General features: G+C 45.5%; 1 protein-coding gene across 2 annotated transcripts in view; it reads right to left on the reverse strand.

Annotated features, from left to right (window-relative positions):
* The window catches only part of NR1D2 (nuclear receptor subfamily 1 group D member 2), a 46468-nt gene that overhangs the window by 13492 nt on the left and 9735 nt on the right, over positions 1-23241 (reverse strand). For both annotated transcript variants that reach the window (XR_012724365.1, XM_075315288.1), the window contains exons 2-5: positions 9995-10312; positions 7798-7886; positions 7137-7281; positions 24-688 (exon numbers count right to left, since the gene is read on the reverse strand). Coding sequence is in view for 1 of the 2 variants with exons in the window: in XM_075315288.1 (XP_075171403.1) it covers positions 24-688; positions 7137-7281; positions 7798-7886; positions 9995-10312 (1217 nt within the window). In the remaining variant the exon portion in view is untranslated. The remainder of the gene's footprint in view (positions 1-23; positions 689-7136; positions 7282-7797; positions 7887-9994; positions 10313-23241) is intronic.

A 23241-nucleotide genomic window follows, 5' to 3' on the forward strand; every position in this document is an offset into this window, starting at 1 on the left:
ATAACAAGCCATGAATTTCGTACCAGATGCATTCTCCTTCCCCTGTTGCATGGGTAGCCATTCATATGGTCAGCCTGAAACATGGCTCCTTTGCTGCATCCTTTGTGGGAGAAACCATTGGAAATGTTTGTATTGTGGTCATTGAAGTAATGAACAGAATGGATGTTGGAATAACCGGCAGTGTTGTTGCCTCGATACTGTCCATTTAGGATATTCCGGCTTTCGCTAACAGGACAGCGAGCAGTGCTGGGACCATTGTTGAAGTGGATATTGTTGCTCGTGGTTATGTGTTTGACGTTATCCATCCTGCCTTCTATCCGATGGATTGCATAATTCTTACTTTCAGAAGGCTCTTGATTATACATGAAGGTCTCTCTGTGAGCCCTGGTTACCGTACCAATAACATCTTCTTTGCTAACGTCTGGCAGTGTTGGTGGGGGGAGCGGGAGAGAAGGAGGTGCAGGTGGAGTGGGGCTTTTGACTTGGTTATTCTGACCACTGGCGGCCAACTTTTCTTTCACAACAGGGGGCAGAGGTGGCAAAAGTGAAGGTGAAGCTTGATAATCTGGCAGTGCTTCTTGGTGTCCTGAGCTACCAAACTGGCTGTTCATCATGGTTTTCATGGCAGTCTGCATCTCCATCAGCATTCTCTGCTTTTCACGTTTTGGAATGCGCCCAAAACGAACAGCTATCAAGGAGGAAGAAAGCAAAAGTTAAAATGTAATGTTACTTAGTTGCGAAACACAGGTATCAGTAAATTTCGACAAACTCACTTGACTTTAATGTTCTACAATCTGTAAGAAATTGATTTGCATAGTTTGGAAGGAATTTTAATGGAATAAATCGTAAGTTATATAACATGCAAGTCAGCATTTGGGGGTGGTCAGCGTATGAGGTTTGAAAGTGATGAAGGCCAAGAAAATGCTAGAATCCGTGCAGGATTTGGCAATGTGCTTTAAGGGATGCTTCACACACAGCGAGATCGCTGCTGAGATCGCTGCTGAGTCACGGTTTTTGTGACGCAGCAGTGACCTCATTAGCGATCTCGCTGCGTGTGACACTGAGCAGCGATCTGGCCCCTGCTGTGAGATCACTGCTCGTTACACACAGCCCTGGTTCGTTTTTTTTATTGTTGCTCTCCCGCTGTGATGCACAGATCGCTGTGTGTGACAGCGAGAGAGCGACGAAATGAAGCGAGCAGGGAGCAGGAGCCGGCATCTGCGGTAAGCTGTAACCAGAGTAAACATCGGGTAACCAAGGTGGTTACCCGATATTTACCTTCGTTACCAGCCTCCGCCGCTCTCATGCTGCCTGTGCTGCCAGCTCCTGCTCTCTGCACATGTAGCTGCAGTACACATCGGGTTAATTAACAAAATGAAGCGAGCAGGGGCAGGAGCCGGCATCTGGCAGCTGCGGTAAGCTGTAACCAGGGTAAACATCGGGTAACCAAGGTGGTTACCCGATATTTACCTTCGTTACCAGCCTCCGCCACTCTTATGCTGCCTGTGCTGCCGGCTCTTGCTCTCTTCACATGTAGCTACAGTACACATCGGGTTAATTAACCCGATGTGTACTGTAGCTAGGAGTGCAGGGAGCCAGCGCTAAGCAGTGTGCGCGGCTCCCTGCTCTCTGCACATGTAGCTGCAGTACACATCGGGTAATTAACCCAATGTGTACTGTAGCTAGGAGAGCAGGGAGCCAGCGCTAAGCAGTGTGCGCGGCTCCCTGCTCTCTGCACATGTAGCTGCAGTACACATCGGGTAATTAACCCAATGTGTACTGTAGCTAGGAGAGCAGGGAGCCAGCGCTAAGCAGTTTGCGCGGCTCCCTGCTCTCTGCACATGTAGCGACGTTATGATTGCTGCTGCGTCGCTGTGTTTGACAGCTAAGCAGCGATCATAACATTGACTTACAAGGTCGCTGTTAAATCACAGAAAATGGTGACGTAACAGCGACGTCGTTGTCGCTGTCGCTATGTGTGAACCCAGCCTAATACTATATAATGAAGCATAGTATATATCAGGGCTGGACATATCTCAGGATAAAGGCTAAACACCTTATCTGCTGCAGATATCAGTCTTACTTCTAACAAAGACTAACATATATCATACAAAGTGTAACGTGCAGGCTCAAGACTTCTAGTGAGAATTTCAGATTTTTCTGGAATAGCGAGCTTACTTGCGAAAACCAGGTTATCAGTCATCAGCTACAGTCATTTTCCGAAGCGGACAAACGCCCTTTAAGAAGCCGTACTGGCGAAATCCGGTTGATAATTGATAACTTGATCAAATAAAAAAGGCTGATGATCCACATCACCTGTGATTTTCATGAGAAGTCATGATTCTGCCAGCCACACTTTTTGTGATAAAGTTTCTAGAAATCCATCTGCGAATGCCTCACTTTTTCCTCTTAAAGGTCCAATGATTACCAAGATAAATTGGCTCCAGGAGTGGATATTTCTTCTGTAACTTGTCAAAGTTTGTATTAACAGTGGGTCATGTCTTTGACACCTGTGCTAGTTCCTACTATTTACACGGACATTATACTTGTATGACAATGAGTGCCCTGTGCTAATGAGTTTAATGATTAGCAGGAAGTAACAATTAAGGTCATATTTTTTCACTTTTGGGCTAGATTGGTCATAAATGGGCCTTTAGCTGATGGCAGTCACTACATGTTATATTTAGCACATGGACATTTCCTGTATACACGCCAGTTAGAAAACTGAAGAAAACAATGTAATGGGTATGTTGTTGCCTCAGCTCTATCGTCCATTTAGGGGACCTCTAGAGCCATCACTGAAGAGCAGTGCCGGGAGACTAGGATACTTCACAGTAAGGGAATGCAGAGTGGACATGGTGCAAGACATTCAAACTTTTTTTTTTAGTTATGCAAATACTATGACCATCCAGATAGGTTTGTTCTAACCGCTCACAACATCTATTTAGATCTTTCAGCAGTTCTAAAGGTACCGTCACACATAACGAGATCGCTAGTGAGATTGCAGCTGAGTCTCGGTTTCTGTGACGCAGTAGCGATCCCGTTAGCGATCTCGTTATGTGTGACATCTACCAGCGATCAGGCCCCTGCTGTGAGATCGCTAGTCGTTGCAGAATGGTCCAGGCCATTTTCTTCAAAGGCATTGTCCTGCTGGGCAGGACACATCGCTGTGTTTGACACTGTGTGACAGGGTCACAGTGACTGCTGAGATCGTTATATAGGTCGCTACTGTGACCTGTATCGTTCCTGCATCGCTGGTAAGGTCTGACTGTGTGACATCTCACCTGCGACCTCCCAGCGACTTACCTACGATCACTATCAGGTCGCGTCGTTTTCGGGATCGCTGGTAAGTCGTTGTGTGTGACTGGGCCTTTAGGGCTCAAAGCTGTAAAATAATCTCTTTAGGGCTGCCTAGATAAACGGCTGCATAGATAAACTTTTCTTGAGATGCTGCTGATGTTTGAGTTAGGCCACGCTCACCTCAGCGGTATTTTCCTGCAAAACCGGATCCGTCATAAATGCGTTTCATTTCCGTTCATTTACAATGGAATTGAGGCAAGATGCAGTCACATGCGGTTGTGTATGCCGCACGCAACTGCATTTCAACGCATCTTGCCGCGATTCCATTGTAAATTTATGGAACTGAAATGCATTTATGACGGATCCGGTTTTGCGACGAAATACCGCTGATGTGAGTGTGGCCTTATGGGGACTTTTGTGACCTATTTCAGTAAGTGTGAAAATCTTCAACAGAATAATTTCCTCTACGTCACAGACCCAGGAGTTGACTCCGAATTTTAGACTCTCATTGGACCTGTCTCTTATGGTCTCGTTTGTCATGCATTAGTGCGAAATATCATGATTCAGCCTATTAAAAGTTCCCCGAACCTAGGTTGTTATTGTGGAGTTCTAATGTCTTATTATAATGGCCATTTACCGCTACTATGTCAATACACCTTAGAAATAACCTTCTTACCCGACTACCCGATACACAAGTATGCAGAATATGTTTTCAATGTAGAGAGGGAAGGCAGCGACTTATCTGGGAGGAGAGAAGTTTAAGTACTAAAATTCGACAAACTGATCTGTCAGTCAGCTGGGAGAAATGCAGGAGGCTCCATAGATATCAGATGGTTGGCTGCTTCTACTTAAAACTGTGGGACTGGATGACTTGTTTCTAATGTTTATGAGGGCCTTAAGTCTCACCAAGCCTTTTCATAGAGGAAGAAAGTTGGCTCTCTAGTGCTACCCATTAGTGGCAGCCACCGTGTATCAGGCAATGACAACACTAAAAGGAGTCTTGTCACAAGGCATAAGACAGTCAAACTAAAGCTGGAGGACGCTTCCTTTTAGAGAAGACTGTTTTGTCTGAATATCCCAAGTCATGTGGCAAGGCTCATTGCAGTGTCAACGCTGACTTATAGGGTGGCTACCTCCAATAGGTGGCACTACAGAGCCACTTTGTTTCCTCTTGGAAGAGGCTAATTAGAGAATAGTAAAATTTAAGGATCTATTACCCTATGTCACTGACCTCAGAGTTACTACCGTGTTTCCTTGAAGATAAGATTCTTATATTATTCTTTGCTCTGAAAAATAGCCTAGGACTTATATTCAGGGGATGTCTTATTTTTCCCCATGAACAACAATCCACATTTATTCAAATATAATTATATTGCATTCTGGGACATCAACATAACGCTCCAAACTCTGTGTGTAACACGCGTATCTATATATTTATATATCTTTTATATAAAAGGGCTTCACCCAACCACTAACCATGAGCGGAAAAAAGGATTCTGTGTTATCATTCATATTCTCTGAAAAAAGCCAAGAAAGCAAAAAAACTGCCGGGGTATGTAAACTTTTGAGCACAACTGTATCTATTTATCATCTATCTATCCATGTATTATCTATCTACCTATTATCCATACACACACACACACACACACGTCTGTCTCCTCTTTAGCTTTCCTGCATTGACCTTCGGTCACATGATGTGATGTCAGAAAGGTTCTGAAGCAATTAGGCTAACATCATATGAACCCTGGGGCCCCTAGAGAATGGGGGCCCTGTGAAATTTCTCAGTTTGCACTCCCTTCCCCCTAGTGCCAGTCCTGCATACCAGCCTGTCTCATGTTCAGTTCTTATAGACTCCTGCAATTAAGATACATTTGGTCACATGACTGAATTCATGAAAGGTCCTTAAATAATCTGAACCTTGGAATACAACTGCTGGGGTCCCTTAGAGAACAGGGCCATGACAAATTGCAAAGTTTGATTCCCCCTAATGCCGGCCCTGACTGTGACTAAGGCTTATTTTTTGAGTAAAGGCCGCTTTGCACGCTGCGATATCGTTACCGATATCGCTAGCGTGGGTACCCGCCCCCATCTGTTTGTGCGACATGGGCAAATCGCTACCCGTGCCGCACAACATTGCCCAGACCCGTCACACTACTTACCTGTCTGGCGACGTCGCTGTGACCGGCGAACCGCCTCCTTTCTAAGGGGGCGGTTCGTTCAGCGTCACAGCGACGTCACAGCTGCGTCACTGAACCGCCGCCCAATAGAAGCGGAGGGGCGGAGATGAGCGGGACGTAACATCCTGCCCACCTCCTTCCTTCCACATTGCAGGCGGGAGGCAGGTAAGGAGAGGTTCCTCGTTCCTGCGGTTTCACATGTACCGATGTGTGCTGCCGCAGGAACGAGGAACAACTTCGTTACTGCTGCAGTAACGATTTTTGAGAATGGACCCCCATGTCACCAATGAGCGATTTTGCACGTTTTTACGACGATGCAAAATCACTCATAGGTGTCACACGCAACGGCATCGCTAATGCGGCCGGATGTGCGTCACCAATTCCGTGACCCCAACGAGCTCGCATTAGCGATGTCGTAGCGTGTAAAGCCCCCTTTAGGCTTATACTTCAAGCATACTGCAAAAATCCTGGAAATTCATGCTAGGGCTTATTTTCGGGGTAGGTCATATTTTTGGAGAAACACGGTAGGAAATCTATATACCCACTGTACAAATTGTATAACTATTCCTCTTTTGATAAGGATCAAATCTACAGGAGGGCTTGTTCACGTATCAATTTTGAATTGAGCAAAATGAATGGGATTTCAAAAATCTCATTCACATTATGCATTTGTTGACCTGTGAGGCATTTAAAAAAACAAAAAAAAAACACCTCAGCATGCCAATGGCTTTGCACTAAAAATGCATCAAAAACCAGTGCAATTACCACTGTATTTCTGTGACCATGGACGTTTTGTTCTTTTTAAAAATGCTTAAAAAACAGCTACATGTGAACATAGTCTTATACTTAGTGAATTGAACCATTACTTTGCATTTCTATGTACTCCTCCAACATCTTCATAAAAAAAAGTACTGTATTTTTCTTTTTATAAGACGCACCCCAAATTTAGAGATTAAAAAAAAGGTAAAAAAAAATAAAAATGGGGTCCGTCTTATACTCCGGTGTTGTCTTACCGGAGGGGGCGGCAGTGGTGGTGAAGCCGGGTCACAGGAGGCAGAGGTCGTGCTGGCAGCCATGGCGGGTCCGTGGTGGCAGCAGCAAGTCAGTGGCAGCAGCGGGCCAGTAGTGGAGCAGGCTAGTGTGGTGAATTTCCCAGTCTCTCCGCGGTGCCAGTTGAAATGATGGCGCCTGAAGCGGCGCATACGCAGATGGAGCTTTCATCCAAGGGCTCCATCTGCGCACGTGCTGACTCCTGGCGCCATCATTTGAAACTGGGACGACGGACACAGTAGGACACCTGCCGCACAGCCACCGCAGTCCGCACAGCCACCCGCATAGAGTGGCAGCCAGCAGGCCGGCCGCCGACCTCCACAGAGAGGCAGCCGGCCTCCAGGATAGAGATGCAGCTGGCACCGACAGGCACCCGGCTGCCCGCACGCACCCGGTCACCGCACAGACAGCCCCCCTCTCCGGTAAGCTATATTCGGATTTTAAGACGCACCCCTCATTTTCCACCTAAATTTTTGGGAGGAAAAGTGTGTCTTATAATCCAAAAAATACGGTAACTTCATGAAATGCTATTAGAGGTTTTCAGGAGATATTAAAGTAAATGACTAGTTTGCTCCATTTTTTCTTTTTTGAATGCCGATAGGTACATACCATCTCTTGACATGCCAACAGACAGACACTTCTTGAATCGGCATTGCTGGCAGCGATTTCGGTTCATCCTCATGATAGAACAGCTCTCATTCTTGAGGCACTTTTTGTACTGGATGTTTTGTTGAATGCTTCTTCGAAAGAAACCCTAAGAGCACATAATCCTTATATTAGAGTCAGTCTCCAGCACAAACCTGACCGATCATCAGTGGCTGGAGAAAAGACCCGCAGCAGCCCTCCTCCCACCGCATCTTATTATGTAGACAGGTCCGATCTTCAGCCAGCACAAAGTATTCTGGTTTTGGCTGAAGATTTACTTATACAAAGTTTATTCCCAATCCAGTAATATGCACCTTGTACATTTCTTACTGAATTGAATGCTATTCTCTTCTTCTAATCTCAATCTTATTAAAGCAGCATTCAATTTAAAAATGGAAAGTTATATCTGTAAGAGTTAGCGACTTGTCCCAGGTCTATTGGCGTTCCTGTATATACAAGAATATATAACAACGTATAGAATATATAGCAGATTATATTTTTAGTAATTATACTTAAAAGTTTTAGGTCGGTGTATCCTCGTATACACAAGTACTCACCAACTTAATACAGAGTCAACAATATACACCACATGCACCAACAGCACAGGAGAAGTAATGACACTTGCCTTACAGCCTTCACAAGCGTGGACTCCATAGTGAAACCCCGAGGCCACGTCTCCACACACTTTACACAGAAGTATCATTCCATTAAATTCTAAAAGATCAACACATGATAATTAACACCATTGACAAAGCCATTTCTGACTTACAGAAACATATATATGTCTGTTCTGTCTTGTATTTTACCAAGATTTTTTTTTATTATTATTATATTAATAATAATAATAATAATAATAATAATAATAATAATAATAATAAAGGATTGGAGATACAGAAAATCTCAAACACAGCAATTCTCCCCCTCCCCAGGTCCGCCGATGTCTCTTGGTCGCTGCCTGGCCATTGGAGCAATAATGTCATGACTACAACACACATGACCACTGCAGCCAATCACTGAGCTCACCAGCCGATATCTTCTGAGCCAAGTGATTAGCTGCAGTGGTAATGTGTGCTGTAGTCCTGATGCCACCACTACAGCCTGCCAAGAAAAAAACTGGAGCAGCAAAGGAGAGACAGTGCAGAACAAACCCTCCAAACTACATATATTTAGCAATTTGAAAAGTAACTCAATCCACCTTTATGTCTTATATTTGTTGCTGCATTTCTGGATATTAACATTTTAATCCATATACAAATGATGCAAGTGCTCTGGGCGTGAGAGCCCTTCCGAGCCTCTCCCGCTGGATGTTATTTTCCCGCCCAGTGCCAGCCTCTTTAGCTTGACCGATAGCTCACCACTTGAAGTCCTTGCCTGGTGCCTCACACCACGCCATCAATCAAGCTAAAAAGGCCAGTACTCGGAGGGAAAGCTGCTTTCAGAGGCTTTGGAAGTGCTCTGCCATGGCAGGAGCACTTGCTGCTTCATATGCATATGAATTAAAGTGCCAATTTCACAGACATAATAAAACCGAATATTTAATGGCATCAATAGATTAAGTTTCAAAGACCTGAATGCACATACACTGTATTTTTCGTTTTATAAGACGCACTGGATTATAAGACCCACCCCAAATTTAGAGGAGGAAAATAAAAATTTGATATTAAAATGGGGGTCCATCTTATAATCCTAGTGCGTCTTATAATAACTTACTGGCGGGGAGCGGTGGTGGTGGAGCGGCTGAGGAGAGTCACAGGAGGCAGGGTCGGCGATGCTGTGGGCTCGGAGGAGGGGGTGTCGCTGCTCAAGAGGATGAGTGATACTGCGGGCTAGGGGGTTTCGCCACGGCAGCATTGATCTGCTGGCGCACTTTGGGCTCCATTGACCTGTTGGCAGTTGACACGATGGACTTCAAGAAAATGACTGTGGAGACGGTACAGGCTCAGATTGGCCTCCGTGGCCATTTTCTTGAAGTCCATTGTGCCAAGCGCCGGCAGTTCAATGGAACCCGCCTGCCATCAGATCAATGGTGCCCAACATTGCGATACCCCCGGGCCCGCAGTTATCGCTGATCCTATGTCTTGCGACCCTCCTGAGCCGCTCCACTGCAGTGACACCGCCTCCATTGAGCTCTCAGTATAATCAACCCTGCCTCCTGTGACCCCGCTCAACCACCGCCAGCCTGGTAGGACATATCTGGATTAAGATGCAACCCCATTTTCCCTCCAGTTTTGGGGGGAAAAAGTGAGTCTTATAATTCGGAAAATACAGTAAATATTTTGTGGGGGGGTTGATCTCTCCGATATATTCCTTTTAAGGTTCACCTTTAACACTTTCTATAATATGTCAGATGTTATTGGTAGGGGTTTCATTGACAGATTTGTGACAATCACAGCTTACTGTTAATGCCACATTTCCACATGTGTGTGTCACGGTCTGATAACAGACAGTGAAGCAGGGATTGTCTGCAGATTCCTGGTCTGAGCTTGACTCCTCATTTATTCTTGTGAAACTGTTATGTTGGGGTCAGGAGACCTGCGGACAATTCAAAAATCACGGTCTGCACTCAAACCATGCCACACGGATGTATGAATGTGGCATTAGGGTCGTTTAACACAAGCAGATTTCTCATTGGAACAAGCACCAATCAACAATATAGCAAGTCAATCATTGCTTGTTTAGCTCCATTTTCTGGGAGCTATCACAGTTTCAACCATGGTACCATTCACAATGGAAGTTGTTTGGTGGGTTTTTTTTGTTTTGTTTTTTTTTTAGCAGTATTTCAAAGTCAAAATTCAGCACTACAAGCATAAATTCAGACTTACTAGTGCTCACTCCGCCTTGGGCTTTGGTTAGGATTGCTGTACTAGTGTAGGTTGTTTTTATGCACAGTGTGTCCACTTGCTGGTTCTTCTGAGACTCCTCTATGATGGTGAAGGTCCCACTTGAAAGGTCACTTCTGCTGGTACCATTCCCGATAATGCCACTGCTGCTCCCACCACTACTGCCCTCAGAAGCAGAGCTGCTGGGGGAGGATGGAAGTGAGGAAGAGGAGGACTGGAAACTACTATTGGAGCTGTCACTGTGGGAGGAGGAAGGGCTGGAGGCCGAGCTTGAGGAGCTGATGTACGCAATAACACCACCTAGACAAGAAAAGGCATGGCCGTAAGTGCTGAAGATGTCAAACGAATAAAACAACATAGCAGGCAACTGCATTGTAATACTGCAATATACTGCCCTGTGCAATCACTGACCAACATTTTCTACTCATACTTATTCATGTAGTAAAAATGAGGCAGCACTTCCATGCTCCGTGATCCAGCTCTACTCATTGGAAGGGGCGCAAAACATCGCAGATGAGTGACTAAGGCCCGTTTCACACATCCGGCATGCATGCAGTACAGTACATTCATTTATAGTGGATGTGTGACACCATGCGGATGTGTGCTTCATGCACAACCGCATGTGTCCGCATGGTGTTGCGCTTCCACTGTAAGTTAATGTACTGTACTGCATGCGTGCCGGATCTGGCATCCAGTGAAATGCCGGATGTGTGAAACGGGCCTACTAATGGTCCACTGTCTTTTCACTACACTCGGAAGGCTGGCCTCATCTACTCTACTGAATTTATTGAGTAGGGCCAATAACCAGTTTCCGAGGGTTGCTTTTCATTAATATCTACGGCACTGCTTTCTATGTAGTATAATATGGCTGTCTGATTGTACATTGTGTGAGATCTCACCATGCTGTTGTATTCCCCATGAACATATGATCATTACAGATATTTCCTCCCTTACCTTTCTACAAATTTCATTAAAGATTCAGATTTCTCATGCTACAAATTCAATACCTTATTGTGACATGGCCGCTAAATCCTCAATATCCTGCAATGCCCGTTACAAACAAATAGACACGTAGAATACACATCTCCCAAGAGAGCATCGAAAAATCAGTTTCTTGCAATGCTGGTCATTCTAGGTCATATGTCTTAGGATATACTGAGCCAAGAGAAATAGGAAGGAATAATCTGTATATTGTACATTTACTGCTACAGTCAGGGCCAGAAATATTTGGACAGTGACACAAGTTTTGTTATTTTAGCTGTTTACAAAAACATGTTCAGAAATACAATTATATATATAATATGGGCTGAAAGTGCACACTCCCAGCTGCAATATGAGAGTTTTCACATCCAAATCGGAGAAAGGGTTTAGGAATCATAGCTCTGTAATGCATAGCCTCCTCTTTTTCAAGGGACCAAAAGTAATTGGACAAGGGACTCTAAGGGCTGCAATTAACTCTGAAGGTGTCTCCCTCGTTAACCTGTAATCAATGAAGTAGTTAAAAGGTTTGGGGTTGATTACAGGTGTGTGGTTTTGCATTTGGAAGCTGTTGCTGTGACCAGACAACATGCGGTCTAAGGAACTCTCAATTGAGGTGAAGCAGAACATCCTGAGGCTGAAAAAAAAAGAAAAAATCCATCAGAGAGATAGCAGACATGCTTGGAGTAGCAAAATCAACAGTCGGGTACATTCTGAGAAAAAAGGAATTGACTGGTGAGCTTGGGAACTCAAAAAGGCCTGGGCGTCCACGGATGACAACAGTGGTGGATGATCGCCGCATACTTTCTTTGGTGAAGAAGAACCCATTCACAACATCAACTGAAGTCCAGAACACTCTCAGTGAAGTAGGTGTATCTGTCTCTAAGTCAACAGTAAAGAGAAGACTCCATGAAAGTAAATACAAAGGGTTCACATCTAGATGCAAATCAATTAGATTCATCAATTCCAAAAATATACAGGCCAGAGTTAAATTTGCTGAAAAACACCTCATGAAGCCAGCTCAGTTCTGGAAAAGTATTCTATGGACAGATGAGACAAAGATCAACCTGTACCAGAATGATGGGAAGAAAAAAGTTTGGAGAAGAAAGGGAATGGCACATGATCCAAGGCACACCACATCCTCTGTAAAACATGGTGGAGGCAACGTGATGGCATGGGCATGCATGGCTTTCAATGGCACAGGGTCACTTGTGTTTATTGATGACATAACAGCAGACAAGAGTAGCCGGATGAATTCTGAAGTGTACCGGGATATACTTTCAGCCCAGATTCAGCCAAATGCCGCAAAGTTGATCGGACGGCGCTTCATAGTACAGATGGACAATGACCGCAAGCATACAGCCAAAGCTACCCAGGAGTTCATGAGTGCAAAAATGTGGAACATTCTGCAATGGCCAAGTCAATCACCAGATCTTAACCCAATTGAGCATGCATTTCACTTGCTCAAATCCAGACTTAAGACGGAAAGACCCACAAACAAGCAAGACCTGAAGGCTGCGGCTGTAAAGGCCTGGCAAAGCATTAAGGAGGAGGAAACCCAGCGTTTGGTGATGTCCATGGGTTCCAGACTTAAGGCAGTGATTGCCTCCAAAGGATTCGCAACAAAATATTGAAAATAAAAATATTTTGTTTGGGTTTGGTTTATTTGTCCAATTACTTTTGACCTCCTAAAATGTGGAGTGTTTGTAAAGAAATGTGAACAATTCCTACAATTTCTATCAGATATTTTTGAACAAACCTTCAAATTAAACGTTACAATCTGCACTTGAATTCTGTTGTAGAGGTTTCATTTCAAATCCAATGTGGTGGCATGCAGAGCCCAACTCGCGAAAATTGTGTCACTGTCCAAATATTTCTGGACCTAACTGTACGTTTTCTACAGATTTATCAATTGCATAATAAGCAGATTATAGCAAAAGCGATGTCCAAACTCTCAGGTTGTGATTTCCCGGCACGCAGAGCAGCGTCCCACAACCCTCCGCTGAACTCCTCATTGGATAAGCACAAGATCTTAGCACCTTTTTAACAAAATCAGCTCTTCAGTATTATGTACACTAAAGATACTGATGTTTAATTGCTGAGTATATAGCGGATGTATTGTTTAGTAAAAAGCACAAGATTGTGAGGAAATCTTGACATTTTCCAGTGAATGTCAGATTTCTTTATAACGTGAATGCAGGCGGGGCCCTGTTTACGAATACCATGTGATGAGTGAATTGATTTATATTGACAGTGAGGAATTTTTGAAAGTTCAGACCCAACTTTTGCTGGAAGGTAAGGGTGTTTAGCCTGTCATTAGGGACACTTCTGGATATTTTTTTTGTTACTTAGTAAAGAATAACTTGTGGCTGCCCACTGCTTTCCTACATAAGGGCACACTGTCAGGTGATCAGTATTCTGTCTCTTGAGCAGCTTAAAGCTATGCAGTCTCCTTACGTCCTGGTTTCTGGCAGGGCAGGCTCTCCTCCTTGAGCGACAGCTCTGCTGAGTAGCAGAGCTATAGTATTAGTAGAACTATAAAGCTCAGCACAAGTTCTGCTGTAACACATTCAGCCATTAATGGAGTGCACACTATTAACACACATTAGCTTAAACCGGGTTTTGAACAAGCACACAAGTCCAGGAAGAAAATCTTTAATAGAACTGAAAGCGTTTAATACTCAGTAGAACACCGCGCTTCCAATAGGGTTACAGACGTGGAAAAACCTGAACAAATGACACCCGTTAAAAACTAATAAACCTGAAGTTCAAATGCAATGACTGGCAAAGTAATTCCTGCTACTGGAAACCACCATTGTAATCAGACCATACGAAATAGTTAACACCTAGGCCGGCGTCACATGGTACGATCTATCGTGCGATTGCACAATCGATCGTACCCGCCCCCTTCGTTTCTGCGTCAATTAGTCCGCCCGTGGCGCACAAAGTCGTTAACCTCCGTCACACGTACTTACCTCCCGGACGACGTCGCTGTGGGTGGCAAACATCCTCTTCCTGAAGGGGGAGGGACGTTCGGCGCCACAGCGACGTCACACAGTGGCCGGCCAATAGAAGCGGAGGGTTGGAGATGAGCGGGACGTAACATCCCGCCCACCTCCTTCCTTCCGCATTGCCGGCGGGACGCAGGTAAGCTGCAGTTCATCGTCTCCGGGGTGTCACATGGAGCAATGTGTGCTGCCTCAGGAACGATTAACAACCGGAGCACAGAAGGAGGACCGACATTTTGAAAATGAACGACGTGTCAACGAGCAACGATAAGGTGAATATTTTTGCTCGTTCATAGTCGCTCGTAGCTGTCACACGGTACGATATGTCAAACGATGCCGGATGTGCGTCACTAACGACGTGACCCCGACGACATATCGCCCGATATATCGTACCGCATTACTCCGATCCAAGAGAGCAGATGGTTCTATATAATACGTGGTCCGTATAGAAGATGCAGCTTAGTTGCACTAGCTGGATGTAAGTCTACTTAGTATTAAATTCATTCATTTTGACTGAGTGGCCACCAGCAGCTCCACACACTGTAGCGCCGGTGCCCCACTTGTATATTGGTACTTTAATAGAACTGTTTTTGGAGAAGTCTATGCTGTGGGGTGGCAATTTTGCAAGATTTAGAACATCAGCTTGTCAGGGGCAGAGAGGGAGGCGAGCAGCTACCTGTTCTAAAGAAATCAATGAGCTTAAAGAGAGGTAGCTGATATGTTAAACTCCTCTCCTGAAATGTAGCTACTGCACACCCTTAGCCAGGGTCTGGGTAGGCTCTGGTGGCTGAGCTCCATGGAAATCAGCTGTACAGTATGAAAGATAAAAGCTCCCATTGCAGGAGAATGAAAGCAGATTGGAAAAGCAAATCAACTGAACTTGCTTATTTTTATGCTAACTAACTGAAGCAATCTAATAACTTGGGAAGTACATTTTCAATACTTCAAACAATTAATTAACCTGTTCAGCAGTGTAGACAAAAGGCTGGGTTATAAAAAAAAAAAAAGGTAAATAGAGCCCCTTGGAAAGTTGCACTATCATCACAGGGTCCTAAACAGACCAGTTCTCTCCAGTCCCTCCTAGTTAAAGAACAAAAGAGTTAAAGGCATTGACCTCTATTAAATTGGAATTGTCCATAGGCTTGCTTTGTTTAAAAACATTCAGTAACCACTGACTCTAGTCATTGAGTGCAGTGGTTATGTGCAGTAAATGTGACATCACTGAGGGCAAAGCCTGGGGGGACAATGGATGCAAAATAAAGTTAATTTTGTTGTTTATAAACAGGTTAAGTCTATGGACAATTGCAAATTAAAAGCGTAAACCACTTTAACGGGGTTTTCTGAGAATTGTTCTAAAATAAAACACACATTTAAATATTATTTTAATTTTTCTAAATACTTTAATTTAACAAAAAGGTATGCATTATCTAGTGTACTCTGTCAGGATTTTAAAGATGGCAACTGCCATAAATAAATGTGCTGCCGTCCTAGATTTTTAGGAACAATAATTCGGTCCTGACTTTATCGCATCTGAATAGGCAATAGGATCAGTCACTGATCGAAAGACATTCTATCAACGCATTGAAAAGGGGTCTATACACGTTTACCCACATGAACAGATCGCCTAAAAAAAACACATCTACGTGCTTCTTATGTCTTTTAAGCAAAGCAATAATGTCATGGACTTGCCTAAGGTTCCCCATTATTACTGTAAACAGACATGTAAGAATGCTATTCCTCTGTACAAAGCTAGTACTAACCTTGGGGCTCTTAAAAAAACCATATCTGCAGAGAATAGCTCTGATGTTTACAGCTCTATTATTCCTTCCAATCTACACTGGGTAATTGTTTCTATTAAGTAACACCATGGAGTGCGGCGTCCTCATGTCATTGTACCTACAATAAAACATTTGCTTTCTCGCTGGCTCCTTAGTTTAGCTCCTACGGTTACATAAGTCCCCCTGGGCAGTCACGCTCCCTCCTGATACTAAAAACACATGTCTAGTCAAGAGAATCCTTGTGTCTCCAATAAGAAGGGATGAAAGTGGCTGAACACGTGTTTTCCCACAGAATAAAATACTGAATGCCTCCGATACAAATGTGTGACCTTCTCTCTTTCATTATTGTAAAAGGCACATATAGAAACAATATAACACCACAGGCCATGATGGCAGAACACACGAAATCTTCAGATGTCACATGCATAGAGTACACGTCCCCAAACACCCTCCGTCACGAACTGCTCATGGGTCACACGGTCTACAGGGCTACAAAGTAAGGCCGGTTGCAAACCACATTTTTGTAAGCTTTAGCCACACACTTTTTGTACTGTAAATAAAACTGACTTATATATTGTAAAACTGATGAGAATAGATATATTCTAAAATAAGTACTGCATTTTCCGGTGTATAAGACGACTGGGAGTATAAGACAACCCACAACTTTTCCAGTTAAAATATAGAGTTTGGGATATATAATCGAGTATAAGCCGACCCGAGTAATGTGCCCATTGTTTCGTAATGTCCCCTGCAGTAATGTGCCCATTGTTTAGTAATGTCCCCTGCAGTAATGTGCCCATTGTTTAGTAAAGTGCCCTGCAGTAATGTGCCCATTGTTTAGTAAAGTCCCCTGCAGTAATGTGCCCATTGTTTAGCAATGCCCCCTGCAGTAATGTGCCCATTTTTTGTAATGCCCCCTGCAGTAATGTGCCCATTGTTTAGTAATCTCCCCTGCAGTAATGTGCCCATTGTTTAGTAATGCCCCCTGCAGTAATGTGCCCATTGTTTAGTAATCTCCCCTGCAGTAATGTGCCCATTGTTTAGTAATGCCCCCTGCAGTAATGTGCCCATTGTTTAGTAATGTCCTCCTACCAGTCCCCTTCTTGTCCCCTATTATGCCGTTGTTCACACACAAACATTCTCACCTCTCCTCCGTTCCTGCGGTGACCTCAGCTGCTTCTTGTAGACCACAAGGCACATAGTCCCCTCCGTTATAGCGTCCGATGCACGGGGCTGCTGTCTGCCGTCATGGCTTTACTGCAGTTGAATGCTTTGCGGTGCTGTACAGCATTCAACTGCAGTAAAGCGCTGACAGCAGCGGCCCCATGTATGGGATGCGATCATGGAGGAGTGCTTCTGGCAGACCGCAGGCCCATAGACCCCTCCATGATCGTGTCCTGTACATGGGGCCGCTGCGGTCAGCGCTTTGCTGCAGTTGAATGCTTTACGGCACCGCAAAGCATTCAGCTGCAGTAAAGCCATGACGGCAGCGGCCCCGTGTACAGGACGCTATCGCGGAGGGGTCTATGGGCCTGCGGTCTGCCAGAAGAAGCTGAATGCACCGCGGGAATGGAGGACAGGTGAGAATAATGTTTATTGTGTGTAAGGAGGGGACCGGTAGGAGGGCATTACTAAACAATGGGCTCATGCAGCAGCGTGCACCGCCTTATAAGACAACACATGGCGTATGAGATGATCCCCATCTTTTGAGATTTTCAGGGGTTGAAAAGTCGTCTTCACCCCGGAAAATATGGTATAGAAGTTTTTATATAACTTGGGGTGGGGTTGTAGGGTAAGGACTTGTATTCTAGCGAAAAAACATGTAGAAAAAGATGCAAATGTTTGACAATGTGTGAATCGATCTTCCCTATACTGTGATTTTAAAACTTTTTTTTCTTCTAAGGCTGGAGAAGAGTAACAGGCATTATTTCTTAATGTAAGATACTGGATCAAAACAGATATGTGCATAAATGTCAAACGGATATTTGATATGCTTTTCTAAATTTAGTCCATGTACATACAAACATATCCATTCCAGCCCGGCATCTGGGTTTAGCAACAAGGAAAAAAAAGCGAAGAAAATTCAGCAACCAGACATATTCAGTCCATATTCAGAAATCCCGTTTATTGGGGGTAAAAAAAAAAAAAAAAAAGTTTAAAAAGGAAGATAAAAAATTACATTCTGATGTTATCCAGGTCTACACGTTTCAAGTACAAATACTTAGGATAATGGATGCATAAAAATCGAATTAATTATGCAAGGAATAATTTATTTAAGAAGGGAGCTTGCGGAAGAAGGAAAGTGCAGGGAAACCCCACACTTCCCTGCCAGGGGGTCTTACCCCCAAACACCCACTTCGATTATAAAGAACTCCATGACCACGTTATTCCACTAAGCTGCAAAAGGAAAAGCTGGGTCTTCTAATCTGGTCACACCCACCCTATCTCCACTCCCACCCACCAACTCCAGGAGCTCCCGCCCACTATCTCCGGAAGGTCATGTCCAGCCACTTTCGGTCCCTGATACTGCAAGTATGCCCTGCTCACCTCCGGATGCTGCAGTTCTGGAGGCTGGATCAGTGGCGGAGTATGAGATAAATACGGGACTAAGACCAGCAGATGGAATGTCCACATTGGATGCGGTGTTATAAATATACTCTGAAAATTCTTCTAAAAACAATGGAAAACAAAGGGGCAGATTTACTAATCAAGCTACACCACAATTCTGATTGTTGGGTTAAAAAAAACAACAAAAAAACCTTGCCTAATATTTACCATTTCTGAATAATAATTCTGGAAAAGAGGAGCAAAATGGAGCGGAAAATCCCCCAGATTCATAAATCTGCCATATACAGTTCTGTATTGCAAACCCCACACATAGTACACTGGGAAGACGAAAAAAAAGTTCATCGTGCACCAAACATGAGCGTCACAAGATTTATGCAGCCTGATTAGTGTCTTGTGATGTTCAGGGTCTCCGTCTCTCTCTGCTCTCAGATGGGGGCGCAAATACCTGGTGACAGCAGGTGCACACAGGCAGGTTTTCCTACACAAGCCAAGTCCCGAGCACCCGATTACCGTATATCTGACTTCATATTCCAAGCAGGTATTAGACCTTTACAAGACTTGGTTCCTAGGGGGGAAGCCTCTGTGGACGCTTGGCTCTTTCATAGGGAAATAGGCAGTTTTATTAGATCCCTGCTGCGCCAAGCTGTTTTTCGCCCACATACCGCATTTGAGTACCTGTGTCTACCGACAGGACCCTCCAGACCTTACCGTGTCGCTACTGTATAAGATGCTCCAGAAAGGCATGCCGGGGCAAGCAGCGATAAGCCTCCCTTCTTGACTAGATGGGAACAGGACTTAGGCAGAAGCTTCTCTGCGGAGGAGTGTGCCAAAATATATCAGCTTACTCATAAGTCCTGCCCTTGTACGCTGTCACAGGAGAGGAATTACAAGGTACTGTCTAGATGGTACAGGTGCCCTGCGGCCATCGGCACCATGCTTCCTCTGGCCTCGGACGTATGCTGGAGATGCCTAAAGGAGAAGGGCACATATCTGCCCGTGTGGTAGTCATGTCCGCCAAAAAAAAAACTTTTTTGAGATGGAGCCATTAATCTAGCCAAACTATCTCTATTTCCTGTGGCGTCAACACCGGAAATCACTGACAAGTTTTTTAAATTGGCAGATAGGATTCCGCCCACCAGCACTCCCGTCATGTGATTGCGAGGCACTGATGGAATGTCATGACAGTTGCGGAGGGGTTGATGAAGGCCACTGTAATTAGCAACACGATCCTCCTGTGAACGGCAGCCCATGGCCGGCGTTCATAGGATATCATTTCAGCTATATACAGAGCAGTGTTTATACACTGCTCTGTATTACACAAGTGATCACAGCTCAAACTTCCTAAGGGGACTATTAAATCCAGCAAATAGTATAAAAAAAAAAAAAAAAAAAGTTTGAAAAAATATTTAAAGAAAAAAAGTTCTAATCACCCTTTTTCCCCCCCCATTAAAAATAAAACAATTAAAGAAAAAAAATCCTATCGCCACATTCAGAAATGTACGTTTTATCTAAATATAAAAAATAAATTAGTCTAAATGAAGGGAATTTTGTTACTTACCGTAAATTCCTTTTCTTCTAGCTCTTATTGGGAGACCCAGACAATTGGGTGTATAGCTACTGCCTCCGGAGGCCACACAAAGTATTACACTAAAAAGTGTAAGGCCCCTCCCCTTCTGGCTATACACCCCCCGTGGAATCACGGGTTCTCCAGTTTTAGTGCCAAAGCAAGAAGGAGGAAAGCCAATAACTGGTTTAAACAAATTAACTCCGAATAACATCGGAGAACTGACAAACCGTTCAACATGAACAACATGTGTACCCGCAAACAAAACCAAAAATCCCGAAGGACAACAGGGCGGGTGCTGGGTCTCCCAATAAGAGCTAGAAGAAAAGGAATTTACGGTAAGTAACAAAATTCCCTTCTTCTTCAGCGCTCTATTGGGAGACCCAGACAATTGGGACGTTCAAAAGCTGTCCCTGGGTGGGTAAAGAAATACCTCTTGTCAGAGCTGCAAGACAGCGCCCCCCTACTGGGAAGCCACCGCCGCCTGCAGGACTCTTCTACCTAGGCTGGCATCCGCCGAAGCATAGGTATGCACCTGATAATGTTTGGTGAAAGTGTGCAGACTGGACCAGGTAGCTGCCTGGCACACCTGTTGAGCCGTAGCCTGGTGGCGTAATGCCCAGGACGCACCCACGGCTCTGGTTGAATGGGCCTTCAGCCCTGATGGAACCGGAAGTCCAGCCGAACGGTAGGCTTCCAGAATTGGTTCTTTGATCCATCGAGCCAGGGTGGCTTTAGAAGCCTGCAATCCCTTGCGCGGACCAGCGACAAGGACAAAAAGTGCCTCGGAGCGGCGCAAGGGCGCCGTGCGGGAGATGTAGATTCTGATTGCTCTGACCAGATCTAACAAATGCAAATCCTTTTCATACCGGTGAACCGGATGAGGACAGAAAGAAGGTAAGCAAATGTCCTGATTTAGATGGAAATCAGATACTACTTTAGGAAGAAATTCTGGAGTGGGGCGCAAAACCACCTTGTCCTGGTGGACCACCAGGAAAGGAGCCTTGGATGACAGTGCTGCCAGCTCAGACACTCTCCGAAGAGACGTGATCGCCACTAGAAACACCACTTTCTGTGACAGGCGAGAAAAGGAAACCTCTTTCAAAGGCTCGAAAGGCGGCTTCTGTAGAGCAACTAGTACCCTATTCAGATCCCATGGATCTAACGGCCGCCTGTACGGGGGTACAATATGACAAACCCCCTGTAGAAACGTGCGCACCTTAGACAGACGTGCCAGACGCTTTTGAAAAAACACTGATAGTGCCGAGACTTGCCCTTTAAGTGAGCCAAGCGACAAGCCTTTTTCTAACCCCGATTGTAGGAAGGAAAGAAGAGTAGGCAATGCAAATGGCCAGGGAGACACTCCCTGAGCAGAGCACCATGATAAGAAAATCTTCCACGTCCTGTGGTAGATCTTGGCAGACGTGGGCTTCCTAGCCTGCCTCATGGTAGCAACAACTCCTTGAGACAATCCTGCACACGCTAGGATCCAGGATTCAATGGCCACACAGTCAGGTTCAGGGCAGCAGAATTCTGATGGAAAAACGGCCCTTGGGACAGTAAGTCTGGCCGGTCTGGAAGTGACCACGGTCGGCCGACCGTGAGATGCCACAGATCCGGGTACCACGATCTCCTCGGCCAGTCTGGGGCGACGAGTATGACGCGGGTGCAATCGGATCTGATCTTGCGCAACACTCTGGGCAAGAGTGCCAGAGGCGGGAATACATATGGGAGTCGGAACTGCGACCAATCTTGGACCAAGGCGTCTGCCGCCAGAGCCCTTTGATCGCGCGACCGCGCCATGAATGCCGGGACCTTGTGGTTGTGCCGAGACGCCATGAGGTCGACGTCCGGCACCCCCCACCGGCGACAGATTTCCTGAAACACGTCCGGGTGAAGGGACCATTCCCCTGCGTCTATCCCTTGGCGACTGAGGAAGTCTGCTTCCCAGTTTTCTACGCCCGGGATGTGTACCGCGGATATGGTGGATGCTGTGTCCTCCACCCACGTCAGAATCCGCCTGACTTCCTGGAAGGCTTGCCGACTGCGCGTCCCTCCTTGGTGGTTGATGTATGCCACCGCTGTGGAGTTGTCCGACTGGATTCGGATCTGCCTTCCTTCCAGCCACTGCTGGAAGGCTAGAAGTGCCAGATACACTGCTCTGATCTCCAGAACATTGATCTGCAGGGTGGACTCTTGCTGAGTCCACGTCCCCTGAGCCCTGTGGTGGAGAAAGACTGCTCCCCACCCTGACAGACTCGCGTCTGTCGTGACCACTGCCCAGGATGGAGGTAGGAAGGATCTTCCCTGTGACAATGAGTTGGGCAGAAGCCACCATTGCAGAGAGTCCTTGGCCGCCTGAGAAAGGGAGACTTCTCTGTCCAGGGATGTCGACTTCCCGTCCCATTGGCGAAGAATGTCCCATTGAAGAGGACGCAGATGAAACTGCGCAAAGGGAACTGCTTCCATGGCTGCCACCATCTTCCCTAGGAAGTGCATGAGGCGCCTCAAGGAGTGCGACTGGCCCTGAAGAAGCGACCGCACCCCTATCTGTAGTGACCTCTGCTTGGTCAGCGGAAGCTTCACTATCGCTGATAGAGTATGGAACTCCATGCCAAGAAACGTTAGTGACTGAGTTGGTGACAGATTTGACTTTGCAAAGTTGATGATCCACCCGAAAGACTGGAGAGTCTCCAGCGTAACATTCAGGCTGAGTTGGCATGCCTCCTGAGTGGGTGCCTTGACAAGTAGATCGTCCAGATAAGGGATCACGGAGTGTCCCTGGGAGTGCAAGACTGCTACCACTGCCGCCATGACTTTGGTGAAAACCCGTGGGGCTGTCGCCAGACCGAATGGCAGAGCTACGAACTGAAGATGTTCGTCTCCTATTACCAAACGTAGAAAACGTTGGTGCTCTGTAGCAATTGGTACGTGGAGATACGCATCCTTGATGTCTATTGATGCCAGAAAATCTCCTTGAGACATTGACGCAATGACAGACCGGAGGGATTCCATCCGGAACCTCCTGGCGTTCACATGCTTGTTGAGCCTTTTTAGGTCCAGAACAGGACGGAAGGAGCCGTCCTTTTTTGGAACCACAAAGAGATTGGAGTAAAACCCTCGCCCTCGTTCCTGAGGGGGGACAGGGATTACCACTCCTTCTGCTCTTAGTGAGCTCACCGCCTGCAGAAGGGCATCCGCTCGGTCGGGATGTGGGGAGGTTCTGAAGAACCGAGGTGGAGGACGGGAACTGAACTCGATTCTGTACCCGCGCGACAAAATGTCTGTCACCCACCGGTCTTTGACCAGTGACAGCCAAATGCCGCAAAAACG

Source organism: Anomaloglossus baeobatrachus, chromosome 6, assembly GCF_048569485.1.
Source record: "Anomaloglossus baeobatrachus isolate aAnoBae1 chromosome 6, aAnoBae1.hap1, whole genome shotgun sequence".
NCBI lineage: Eukaryota > Metazoa > Chordata > Amphibia > Anura > Aromobatidae > Anomaloglossus > Anomaloglossus baeobatrachus.